Source organism: Python bivittatus, unplaced genomic scaffold, assembly GCF_059951505.1.
Source record: "Python bivittatus isolate LINGU-HERP-01145 unplaced genomic scaffold, Pbiv_v1 ctg000120_np1212, whole genome shotgun sequence".
In the NCBI taxonomy this organism is placed as follows: Eukaryota; Metazoa; Chordata; class Lepidosauria; order Squamata; family Pythonidae; genus Python; species Python bivittatus.
The window spans coordinates 7319062-7333234 of NW_028277037.1; the positions used below are offsets into that span (position 1 = coordinate 7319062).

General features: G+C 37.0%; 1 protein-coding gene across 13 annotated transcripts in view; it reads left to right on the top strand.

The window, feature by feature from the left end:
- MAGI2 (membrane associated guanylate kinase, WW and PDZ domain containing 2) overlaps positions 1–14173 on the top strand; it is a 659127-nt gene that overhangs the window by 550589 nt on the left and 94365 nt on the right. For all 13 annotated transcript variants that reach the window (XM_088134918.1, XM_088134917.1, XM_088134920.1 and 10 more), the window contains one exon: positions 12670–12701. In XM_088134918.1, the coding sequence (XP_087991044.1) occupies positions 12670–12701 (32 nt within the window). The remainder of the gene's footprint in view (positions 1–12669; positions 12702–14173) is intronic.

Genomic DNA, 14173 nt, shown 5'->3' on the forward strand with positions numbered 1-14173 from the left:
TACATAGTTTGCTGTTTCATGCACTGTAGAAATGCTAGGTATATTTTAGGACAAGGGCTATTTTCTGGTAAAGCTTGAAGAAAGATCCTCCTCATTCATTCATTTCTTCATTCATTAAATCTGTATTCTGCCTTACCTCCAGGAGCAAATTGCAGCTCTTTTTCCTCTTAATAATTTTTTCTGAGAGATACACATTCTCTCAGTACACACTGCCTTTCAGCAATGGAAGACAGAATTATTTTCAGCAATGTGAAAAATGATTCTTAGCATATGATCCTTGTAAAGTGAACTGAAATTTTGCAGGTGTTCCCGTCTTTTCACTTCTGCAATGCAATCTTTTGTAAAGTCATATTCTCCTGATCTGGCTGCTTTTGGAATAAATGTGTTTATAATTGCAGTCTAAAACTACAGATTATATAACTTGTAAAAACCAACCCTAGAGATGTGTGTTTGAAGGTAAATTTTGTTGCTCAGTGGGGCCCATCTACAAGAAAATGGTTCAAGGATGGCAGCCTTAATTTCATTAGCACTTAAATTGCCTCTTACCTCAAACTCTTCGACTCTGTAAGACAATATATAACCAAGTCACTATTTTGGTTCTAAAGCTTCTGCAAAATAGTGATCTCTATGAAATAGTTGATTAAAAGATAACTAACTGTTGGTGGTTGATATTAAGAGTGGTAAGGAAATTAGATTAATTAAATTAAGTTAAATAAGTTTTTTACTTAAAAAACGTATCTTTGATTAGACCAATATGAATCTGAATTCATATGTTAAAAATAGAAATTTAATTATATTTATGTACTCAGGCCGGTATAGTTATTAGAAAATTAATGCTTCGATGTCAGAACTTGACAAGGCAGGAGATTCTGTTTTTGATTAAATAAGTTGATTTTAATTATCACCCAATTCCTAGTCTGTAGTTCTAAGAACTGATTACAGATAAAATGCAGTGTTATCTTCTAAAACAAATGTAAAAAGTATATATGTGTTTATCTAAGTGGAAAATGTAATGCTTCACAGTTAAAGCTGGAATAGTCTTCTCCCAAATTGTGTTTAATGCACATAAAGAATTGGTCACATTTTTTTACTCCTGAACAATTCCTATCATTCAGTGTTAGTGTAGATTTGGCAAAGTCATACTGTACATAAATAGCCTTGGCAGAGTTACAACTTGCGACTGAGTGCAAACAAGGTACATCTGAGGATATACATCTGTAACAATCTCTTAGAGTTCTAGATTTTGCTAATTTATGCTGACATAGGTTTTGAAGACTGGACTATTTATATAGGTTTAGACAGTGCTACTTCCTGACCTCTTACCTCCCCAAGATCATATATTCAGCTATACGCTTATGAGACATTTGCTCACATTCCAGTTAACATCAGAACCACCATGTCTGCTACCTAGTCCTTAAAGTGGGATCATATTTCTCAATATCTGTAGTAAATGCTAAGATGAAAGAAAATGTACAGTTCCCCAGGAAAATCATCATCAGAAGAGATTGAAGGAGAAGGGTCTTTAAGAAGAGAGCGCTACAGTAGAGAATGTAAACAAGCAAATACATATTTTTTAATATACTGACAAGACATTGGCTTTTTAAGATTCACAAAGGCAGAGGGAAATCACTATGTGGAAACGTCTGATGAGACTTGACTAGTAGCAATCATTGCCTTTGTAGTGGCTGGATAAATTTCATATCTAACCTAATATATTACTATTAAATTTGGTCACTGATCATAATAAAGGCCATATATGTATTCACTTAGCATGAATATGTGAAAATGCATTATGATAAAATCTCCCACCAAGACCCTGAGAATTTAATATCCATAAAAGGAAAGAAAGAAATAAGAGATGAATTTTTCCCTCACCCCTTCCTGTGATGATGCTTTTCTCTCTCTCTCTTTGAAACAGAAATTATTCAGCCTCTTTGGATTTGAAAGACGTAGCTGACAAAATGGAAATAACCCCTAATAACAAGAATAGGGCAATGGTGCATAACATGACAGGTTAAATGGAAACCATTTTGGTGGTGACAGCCATAAGCATTCTTATCAAAATGCCAGCCTCTTTTAAAAAAAATAATAAAATAAAAATATAGCTGAAAAAAAATGAAAAAATCTATTCTTGTCTGATGGTTCCATGTACCTGCAGAATATACACATATACGAGATGATAAAATAGTGAAAATGCTAATTTATTTCAATCATAAAGTATCAACAGTCAATTATAAAATGAGCTATAATCCTTTTTTTCTGATCTGCAGGTAGCAATTGTAAATGAAGAAATTTGTGTCCATATTCTTTAGGAGAAAAAATCACAAATCTAAGTCTGAAATGATACAATTTTTCCTTTTAGATTTTGCCCCAAACTCTGTCATGTAATAGATAATAAATATATAATGGACTAAGTTTTATTAAAAAAAAAATTAACAGACAGAATGATCATAAACTGTTTGCAATTTACTGTTTATTACTATAACTAACAGCCTAGCAATATATTAAGTAATTATTCAGAACAAAAACTTTGATTCATTGTGGGAAACCATGAAGCTTTTGTTGATTAATCTTTGGGATTAATTTGGCCCAGATGTGTACTTTTAATAAAGAACTATAGCCTTTACCTTACTTAAACTGCCAAGAGATACCAAGAAAGAGTAAGAATAGGCATAAGAAAATTATTCTGTGCAGTTTGTAGGACTGAACTGAGCCCCACATTTTGTCCCATACAATAAAGCTAAAGCGTCTGTAGCTTGGAAAAAAAAAATTAATCAGATGATCCTGTCTATTTTCCTAAAGCAGTGTTTCTCTAAGTGTGGTCCAAGGACCGCTGAGGATCCCCCAAGACCCTCTCAAGGTCTGTGAAATCAGAATTATTTGTCAGCCTACGTTGAAAAATAATACAAGATTAAAATCCTTTCAAACAATCATGTGAAGCGGTAGCAACTTTGAATGCATCAATTTTAATTTTTAATATGGTAAACTTTGATAAATATCACCCATACAAACCAAAGCTCTTTTGGGGTCCTCCATAATTTTTAGAAGTGGGAAGGGGTCCTGAGAGAAAAAAAGTATAAGAAATACTGCCCGAAAATAAATTTTTAAAATATTTTAGTGTGTTATTTCAGCTTTAAACAGAACAAAGTGTATTTATTTAAGCGCATATTATTTATGTTTCATCTCAAAACTTTGACTCTGGACAGCTAACGCAGCATAAAACATCAGATACAGTTAACCAAAAAAACTGACAAAATGCCTAAAATAAGAGGCATACATGCTTTTGCCAAGTAAATATATATTTAACACAATCATGCTGTTTGAGGGGATTCTCACAAAAATCCAGATTCGGAGTAGAAGGAGGGTGTAATAAATTGGATAAAATCTGAAATTGTTCTTTCAACTTATGCATGGATTCTCTGATCTTATAAGGATGAAGCACAAGGGAAAATGGTCTTCTCCTGTTTGAAATTGTTCCCTAGACAATTCACTGAATGTGCCCTACCTAGCAAATCTCTTAAACAGCATGGGTGATTTAAATCTGGCTGTGGATGCAAACTGGTGAATCACTCACCGTGAAACTCTTTATTGTTCCATGACAGTTTGAAAGCACTTCTCAGTCTATGGAGATAGACTCTTAATGAACTATTAAGTAAAAAACACCTCCAAGATTACATAACCTTCACACCGGTGTGGTGGTGCAAAATTGTCTGCGCAACGGGGAAGTTTTCTTTGTAAAATGTCGGGAGAGAAAAGGTTACGCCGCTAGGAAAAAACCATTTTTCCTTTTAAATTAATGTGTAGGTTTGGTCCCAAAGGCTGTCATGTAATGGATAATAAATATATAATGGACTGTGTTTTGCAAAAAGAAAAAGAAATCAAGGGAGAGAATGATCACAAACTGCATTTCACCTGCCCTTACGAAAATGAGCCGATGGACAAACACAGCACAAACGTGCTATTTAATGTTTTCTTGGACGCCCGCACATTTTGTGCAGTAAATGTGTGATCGTAAATCAACCTCTCACCTCATCATAAAACAGTTCCCTCTTGAAATGGCCTTCCGTTTGGCAATTTATGCTGCGGAACTCTTTGAGTTCTGAACTTCAGTCCTCCTTCCCCTTCTCCTTCATTTCCCTTTGCTGCGTTTGAGCTCCAGTTGTTTCATGCAGCAACTGGGTTACGATGTTGCATTTTTTTTCTTTTCCATTTAAGATGCCACGTGAGCGATCCATCGTGGGCAATCAGGATGATTTGCCCTCCCTCCCCTCCCTGCCACTCCGGTTCACGTTATTCTTAACCTGAACGATAACTCAGCATAACGCGTTAGTCACAACTCCTGATCTGCCAGACATTTGGTTTGTGTTTGTCTTGTTAAGTGTTTTTGTATGGAATGTACAGTTTGCTTGTCTATCTTGGAATACATTGAGCTTGGGCATATTTCTAGAAACAAGGGTCTGAATTTCATGTGTTTCAGTACGTCTACTGCTACTTTAGAGCCACTTTGGTCTAGTGGTTAAGGCAGCAGGCTAGAAACCGGGAGACCGTGAGTTCTAGTCCCACCTTAGGCACAAAGCCAGCTGGATGAACTTGGGCCAGTCCCTCCCTCTCAGCCCTAGGAAGGAGGCAATGGCAAACCACTTCTGAAATACCTTTGCCAGGAAAACTGCAGGGGCTTGTCCAGGCAGTCGCCAGCAATCAACCCTGACTCAAAGGAACAAACAAAAACCAAAAAAATCCCACCTCTGCCACTTTATTTTATTTTAATCTAAACTTTAATCTGTCCATTTGAGAAATATTACATTCAATTTTAGTTGTTCTAAGGCAGTTCTGATAACTTATCATTGATGTCAGTATTTCAGTACTGCTCATCTATGTGTTTATTATATTTGTATGCCAGTGGGCTCAGAAAACAACTAACGTAGAATAACCTGAAATCAGGGGGAAAAAAATACTAAATACACCATAATACAATATGCGCAGAAGTGACCATTCATTCCCCAAAGGCCTTCCAGAACAGCTGTCTTCCAGCAGCGTTTCCAGCAGAGTTTCCAGCAGCCAGCTATGAAAGCACCAACCCAATTGCCATTACATTGGATCTGCCATTAAAAAAACATTATCTATAAACCCTCATTCTCTTCACCCAGGTGACCATTAAAAGATGTTGATGACATGAGTACTCTGAGTGAGTCAGGCAAACTGTTTTTATGCAGGCTGTCGATATCTCAGTTGCCAAGCCATACACATATTGGCAGCTAATATATAACCTTCGTAGATAAGTCTGCAGAATGGCAATACTCTGGAATTTCATTAAGTGAAATTATTGCACTGCTGAAATCAGAGACATGCCGTGGTGCCTGCAGGAGAATTAAAAAAAAGCCAAGGTGGCACATAATTGAAGCTCTACCTTTACTTTCAATGAAGACTTTACATGGGTCAAGGGGCCTTGGGTGACATGTTAAAGGGATCCTCAAAAAAACAGTAGGTGGAGCCAGGAGAAAAACTAGATTTGACTGCATTTCACATATTTGTAAAATTGATGTCAGCCCTATCAGGTAAACCAGACTAAGAAGCAGACACCATGCAGACCTAAAGCTACATTTATTAGAACAGCTATAGTAATAGATTCTTGCAAGTCTGAATATGCTATTTTTCCTCCCTCTTTTATCTTCATGAGAACTGCAGGGTGGATTACCCAACCCATCCAAGTACTAAGCAGATCCAGCCTTGCTTCGCTTCTGAGCAGATGTGCTACCATCTGCTCTGATAATGTTCTCAATAACTGGAATGAAATATTGTAAGGTTAAAACTCAACCTCTTTGTACATTCATCACCTTGAGGAAAAATTTCTGGCTGAACCTTAGTTTATTTCATCTGACTTATACGTGCTCCCTTTTATATATGTTTAGTGTTTCTCAAGAGATCAAATCCTGCTTGCTAATATTTGATTTCATTATCTTATTTGTTCTCCCCTCCACCCCACCCTCAGTATTTCAAGTTGTTTTAGTGCACAAATGATGGACAATATTAAATGTAAAACATAACAAAACATAAAAATCAGGGTCCAAATGCTTTTCACCCTTTTCTAGGTGCAGCTTGGCTTAGCTTATTTGCGTTAACGAGTCATCCCAGCTTTCACACCAAAGTGACAAAATTAAAAATAATTGATTTCAAACAATATAATACCATTAAAAGCAATTTAAGGAAACCAGCTATAGTAAAATACCATTTAAAGCAGGACCAACCACTGGGTACAGCACATCTACGTGTTAAAATTTGTTTTAGCTGTATGCAACATAAATCACTTGGAAGGAGATTCATTTGCAGAAGAGCTTTATAAAAACTTGATTCTGAATAAGCTACTTCTAATTGTTTCTAATTGCAGTTGGAAATTGAAATTACAAGATCTGTGCGTAAGAGACAGAGAGGGAAAGATCAATTCACATGATGCTTTGCCTGGATTTGTCTTGGCAGGATGGCAAGCAAGCCATTCTAGATGAGTATGAAGTGTGAACTAGCCGTGATTCAGCAAATCAGCATTAAAATTCTGACTCAGGGCAATGTGTGGATCCAGCCATTCACACCAACTTATAAACATTTAGAAAGTGGAGTTTGCCTTCTGTTAAAAAAAAAAAAAAAGTTTAAACAACTTTTTAAAGTTTCTGTTAAAAAAAAAGTTTAAACAATAAAGGAAATGGAATCACAGCACTGCACAGCTTTCCATTGGATGAACGAACCTTTGCTCAGAGCCCACTTTTCCCCCAATCTCACCCAGACTGAAACTGTTTTCTGCAGCTTGCTGGTAGACAGGGAGCATGCTGACAGCAAGTGGGAAGCTATGTCTGCAGTCAGAAGATTCAAGGTTGGGAACAATGCACAGGGAGATGCATTGCACCTGGTTATGAATTCAAGGGGCTAAGAAAGCTGATTCCCTGGGAAAAATTAAAATTCGGGGTTCAAAACCAAACATTTACAATTATTTTCGACATTTGACCGCTGCTTGCAGTCTCAGGAGTAAGAATGCTGAATGCTTTCCTAGTCGGAAAGGTAATTTTCTGTGCATGGGGTGGACCATAAGAGTCAAATTTCATGTTTGGTTTCTTCAAATAAATCTCAGGCGCATTTGGTGCGTTTCTCAAATATGAAAACTCCACTAAATATTGGATTCAGAATACTGGTAGTATTTCAGATTTGAAGAGATGGATATAGACAGTATAGAGAGTAATTCAAATTTAGAGAGACGGGTATAGACTGGAACAGAAGACATCTATATCTGGCATTACACCTCAGCCACCATTTTGTGCCTAACTCTTCTGGAGCCATCAGGAGATTTTATGACTACTTGCAAATTGTAAACCTCACAACATATGGCTCCTAAACCTTCATTTATCTCCACATTCTAAATTTTAAGACAGTCTGTTAGGTCAGCTAAATATGCTGTTAGTCACCATAGCCTGTTCTCAAGATCAGGTAAACCCTTCAGTTGTAGCAACTTTTGGATTATTTATTTATTTATTTATTTATTTATTTATTTATTCATTCATTCATTCATTCATTAAATTTGTCCCCGCCCATCTCCCCCCAACCGGGGACTCTGGGCTGCTGTTGGTGATTATTTTGTTTGTGACATAAATGCCTCTAAATGTTGTCACTTTTCACACTTGCTATTAATGTTGGCTAATATCATTTTTAATCAGCTATACAGGAAAGCATTATTTCATTTAAAATAACATGTTTTAATAGCACTTAGCTTTTGTCACAATAGTAGTTGCTAAAAATGTATCAAGTATTCTTTGATCTTTTAGTAGTTTGAATGGTTCTAAACTGTTTTATTTGTTGCATTTCGTTATTGTTTTTATTGTGTTCGTCACGCAGGGTTATTTTATGTGAGATGGGTGGCCACATACATTGAATAAATAAACAAACAGTCACCACTATGATAATACGAATGCTGATATTTTGGTGGAACTAGTGAAATTATTGAGGTGTAAGACTCAACCTAAGGAGATCCAGTTTTCTCTTGCTAATGCAGCTGAGTGGATGGCTTGTGACCAGTCACCTTCTCTTGGCACAATCTATCTCTCAGGGTTGTAGGGATAAAATCAAGGGAGACCTCATGCATATCAACTTAAGTTTTCAGAGAAAAAGTTTGATAAAAATAGAGTAATTATAATAAGCTATGTTACCACTGATATTTATTTGTTCACAATATAGAAACACTTTTTGAAGTTCTCTAGCTGACTGAAAACGACACACCCTTAAAATTGCAATGCAAAACCATTAGAAATTGTACTTAATAAAAATGCAAGTTATTGTTTAGGTAGCCACTTAGTTATTTAGCTAGCTAGATTTATTGCCTGTCTTTCTTCCAGGAGTTCAAGAGAGCATCCTCTTCCAATTTTTCCCAGAGAGGGAGGTGGGCTAAGAAATAGCAACTGGCCCCAAGTCATCCAGGGAAGGTCATCTTATATCTGGGTCTCCGTGGTTTTAGTCCAATATTCAACAGCTCACTGGCTGTCTGAAGAATCCTGAACATGTATGAAGGCTTGACAAAGAAAACAGAAAATATCACCTGCTGAACCTTTCTAAGGACATAGTGCCTTACATGGATTTCCTTCCCCTTTATTGATCATCCTTGCCTTTCATTGAAAATGAGTATTCAAAGCAGATCCTTAGGACAATCTCTATCTATTCTGGATGAACTGCAATTTCATAGGAGCCCCATATAAATGTCTTGCAATCATTGGAGTGAAGAGTTACAAGAGCAGGAGAAATGGTGGCCTAATTGCCCCCAGCAGAATAAGATCATGGCCACACCTAACAAATGCTCTTTAAACCTGTGGATCATGGCAGGAATCTTTAACAATCTATGTGCTGATGACACAGTGGGATAAATGAAAGCTGCCAGGAAGGCAGTTCATATGGAAAACATACTCCTGGCACAGAGGGAATTTCCACCAATATCCCTATCACCCAGATTTCCCGGAAGTCTCTTCCAGAGAGTTGAGGGATTTCCTAGATAACCTTTCACTCCCCTTTCAAGAATCCAAAGATACTTCTGTTATCTAAAGCAATTTATTGTGGAGATGAAGAATATGCAAGTATGTTTAATTTATCCATTTGAACATGGAATCAGTGCTGCCACAAAATTTAATAACACGAAATCATTTCTGAAAACGTTTGCCCTTAAATTAAATAAAGGTCACACTACTCAGGACCTCAAAAGTTCATGCTGAGACTCAATTATCCCCCAGGAAAGGGCCAGAATGCCATCTGTTCATTTTCAGTAAAGATCCTTGCCATGCTCTTCAGACAGCTTAGTTAAGGCAGCCTTATGCAGATGCTTGCTATGGCAAAAGACAATAAAATCCACAAAGTTATATGGAGTTGTGACAAGTGATGTGAAAACAAGGTGACGTCTGTTGAACCAGCTTTCTAGAATATTTTGGCCTAACAGTTGTGTTGCCTCCAGACAAGGAAGGGCTGATGGGAATTGTAATACAACACAGCTACAGAACACTGTGTTGGAAAATGCTAGCTTAACCATTAGTTAGAAAGTCCTGTGTTTACCCAATTTCCATAGAATCAAATCAACAGATTAGGATATCAAACTCATAGCTCCCCAGATTCTCCCTAGTACAGCTTCAAATACCCCTCACTACAGCATTGCTTACTAGGACTACTGGTATGGAAGACCACAGGAACTTCAATAGATCTAACTATCTCTCAAGGTCTTATTTGCCCAAGTGATCCAGAATAAATACTTAGCTAATTAAAAAAAAGTATGTAATGTCTTCAGGGAACCACAGTATTTTAAAAAGCAAATGCTGATAGAGATATATGTGGGGTACAGGTAAGAGACTAGGATTCACCATACTCAGCTGCAACATAAATTATATGACTAACTTAATAAAAACGTTGGTCTCCTGTTTCCATATACAAGACTCTTCAAGATCACTAGGTTTATGAACAATATGAAAAGCAAACAATAATTCAAAGCAGCTTCATAAAACTCCAAAGTTGGAGGATGGCCTTTGTTACACTATTACATTCTAAGGTAAAAAGAAATAATGCATTTGCAGTAAAGGAAGATACAGGTGTTTGTTATGTATAGTATAGGTTTTCATTCTAGGCTGAGACTGAGCATAGGAAATTTAAATTGGATTCTGCCTTTACAAAGCTGAGCACAAAAATGTTTTAGTTAGACTGTGTGTGTATGTGTGCACGCACGCGCGTGCACGCTGTTCTTTATTGTATCAGTGGATAATCTATATTCAGACATGGTACATGATTAAAACTTTTCCAGTGAATCATCCCTTAATATTATCTGCAGGTACAGATAATACAGCCACAAGAAGGACATGGAAAAGGACAGGGAGTTGTCAGCAGTTCCTCACATAATCCACCACTGGAAAAAAAAAATGTGGACTGAGGATTCTGTGGCCAAAAAATGATTGTTGGTTCTGAGATGGGAGGTTAGGAATGGAAAATTCATGGAAAACCAAAGTGGGAGTGGAAAGTGGACCTCCTGAAAGGAGGTCCAATTTTTCATCCCTGCTCTCAGATGGTTATATTTAGCTCACCAGGTATAATATTTGTTATCGTTCTTAAGCATATCTGTAAATCCTCCAATGGTGAAGAGATAGTTCTGTTGGAATTTTCTCTGTAGGAATTATTGACATGCTTCCAGAAAAAGTATTTATGGAGAAATGAGTCTTTTGACACAGGAACAAGACTACCTGAGATACCAGTGGCATATAGTTTTGCTCTCTGATGGTAAAAATTACCATCAGCAGCAACATTGTTATATGTGAAATGTGTTCACTTTGCTGTTGATGCTATGTGAAAAAAAAAAAAAAATCATCATCCTGGAATTCCAGCTATTCAGGAAACTGATGTTGAGGCTATTGAGTAATCTGTAAATCTCTCAATTGCTATCATACATCAATTACTACTGTTTCATCTTACAGAGAAGTTGCAGTTACAGTGCTTTCTACACTGTAATCTTAATCTGCTTAACTCCAGCACATAAAACTGACTGGACATGTTGCCACTTTAAGAAAACCCTTTCCAGATTTCAACCCCTTCCTCCACTTTGGCCATGTTCTATCAAGACCACATTCATCCCAGCCCTTATTTTCATTTCTTTTGCCTCTTTACCCTTCCCACCTGTCACAGAAAAGCAAGCTCGCGGGTGGATCTTTGGAGGCATATAGGGTCCATTGATAGACCTTTTGTATGACCCCCTGGCATCCACCAGTTTAAAAAGAAAAAGAACAGACCACAGTTCCAGTCGCTTCTGACGGAAGTGAAACTGACAGAACTCTGGTCAATTTCACCTTAACCATTAAAAAATGGGATAGGGCCACCAGTTCACTAAGCTGACACTGAACTTGTGTTTTAAAAAGCCCAGCCTTTCACTGTTCTTGGGGCGGGGGGGAATTGCTGTGGAGACACCAATAGGAAGAAGGAAGGGGATGTTATTTGTCTTCAAAGAAATGACGTGCAATGGGCAAACCTGACAGAAAACACCACTTTTGATGCAAAGCAGAAAAATGCAGGTGAAAGTTACCTTCTTGGTGGTGTAGGGTGGGTAGTAGAAGATGATGTGTATTCCTGCCCTCAAGAAATGTCCGGTGACCTGTACTTGCGATGGAGCAAGCTGGTTAAGCACATCATCTTAATTCCTGCTTTGCATCAAAAGTGCAAGGATCTTCTGTCTGATGCTATCCAGATTCTAAAACTTCCTCATGGAGATAGTCAAATATATTCGCTTCTAGTGATTTGGAAATGAGTTTAAGCAAGTGGCCTTTTGAACCAGACAAAGTTTGGTTTTTTGTATTTTGTACAAATGCTGGTTCTTCCTATTTTTTTTTATTATTATTATTTGAGATTTTTAATAGCATTCCTGCCTGTTAATGTTCTGCCCTGCTTGATACCACCTTTCATACTTTTCATCGAAAGGTAGAACAGGATCATCTACATCAGTATTTCTCAACCCTGGCAACTTTAAGGTGTGTGGACTTGAACTCCCAGAATTCCACAGCCCGCTGTGCTGGCTGGGGAATTCTGGGAGTTGAAGTCCACACATCTTAAAATTGCCAAGGTTGAGAAACACTGACCTACGTGGTTATACTTCGGAGGAGTAAGACAGTGTTGGCAAAGAAAGGGTTTTGCATGAAAGGCCAAATTTACCTCAGAAAGTAACTCATGAAACTATAAATAGAAAAAAAAAATCATAGTTTGATAGTACACATTTTGGATAAATGCTACATTTATGAAATTTAGACTAGCTATTTAGGCCAGTCATTTACCTTCATTTATATATTTGTAGATAGTGTAGATAAAGACACAGGCAGTCATCCAGATAGATTGGTAACGTATTAAGCTGTGAAACCCCCCTGATTGCAGTAGTTGGGGATTTTTTTCCCCCAAAACTTTTCTAATTTATTTTTTTAATACAGAGATTTATCTCTGACAATTGTTTTTAAATATGAAAATAGCTGAATATGAAATAATGTTTTTCCATATGTTCTGTTGTGCTATTGGCTGACAAGATGGCAGTCATGTTTTGTAATTCATGGAAATGGAGATGGAGATATCTGTAAGGCTTATGACAAGTGAATCATATTTGAATTCTCATTACTTTGTTCTCTTTTCTTTTTTTAGGGTTCTTTTCACCATGGAAAACTCCAAAGCCTGTAAGTTTTCTTTTAAATTGTTCTTATTAGAATGCATGGAAATAAGACTCATTGTTGAGGGAGAAATAGTATGTGTACAAACAATAGCCTGGATTGCAAGATTTCTAGGGCTTTGTATCCCACTAGCAAGTATAGGAATATAAATCTGATATGACAGTAAAAGTTAAGCATTTGATCACATACATATACCTACTGTCTTAAAAGCAAGCATTTCTTACTGAATTTGGTGGAACTGACCTATGAAGCAACATACATACAAATTTGCTATAGATATTGGCTCTTTGTTTTGTTCATGGTAGAACTATAATGCCTTATAACTGAACACAAAAACAAATGTTGTTAATTCATATTTTTTCATGAGCTGTCATTCTTGTATCCTCCAGCCTGCTCAGCATTAATACATAAATCATTTTTCAGTAGCTTTAGCCAAATGCAAGCAGATTATATTAGACCAAGATTATTATTAGAGTTGTTTTCAACTCTAGCTGCAGGCATGTGTTTGTTAACTAGTGAGCAACAAAAAAATTAGATGCATGGGAGAATTGAAGACAATGAAGCCTAGGAGCATTTGAGCAGTTAATTTGATTGGGCCAATGTTTATTCAAGAAAATGGAAGAGCCTGATTAATACAAATAAGTGTCTACTAGCCTGATTAAGATGGAACAACTAATGTCTGTCTGAAAGCCAGTTTAGTGTGGTGGTTAAAGGCGCCAGGCTAGAAAATGGAAGACTGAGTTCTAGTGCTACATTAGGCATGAAGCCAGCTGGGTGTCCTTGGGCCAATCAATCTCTCTCAGCCATAGTAATGGCAAACCACTTCTGAAAAATGTTGCTAAGAAATCTGCATGGACTTAAAGGCACCCCCCAAAAAGTGTCCATCTACTGTTAATAGGACCTTCTATGAGATCATCTTTAAAGCATGCTTGGATAGTCATCTCTGAAGACAATCCTTTTCTTCTGTGTGAACAGGAGACCAAGGATTACATGCTCCACATGGAAGTAGCCAAGTTTCCTTTCTTGGGAACTCTAGGGGTCAAGTAACACTCCAGGAGATTTTGGATACTTTTATCTTCATGTCATTCTGAGAAAAAAGAAATCACCAAGGAAAGGGTCCCTATGGAATTCTTTAAAAGTCTGAGCATTTTTCACATAGTATTAGTAGTGATAGTAGCAGTATTTGATATGTGCTTATACCTAAGCACAGTAGAAGCAACGCTTTATAAATGTTGTGGCAAAGCTATGTAATTTCAGACCCTGGATGTAACATAAATGATTTATAGGGGAAAGAGCTTTAGGCAGACGTAGTTTACTTATATTGCCCTATAAGGTAGACCAGATTAAGAAATCAATGCCACATAGATCTAAAACTATTTTAGGACAGCTATAGCAACAGAATCTTGCATGTCTGAATGTGCTTCCTTCCTCCCTCACTTTATCTTTGTGTGAATTAAGGGGGGCCCGTCTGAGGTGTT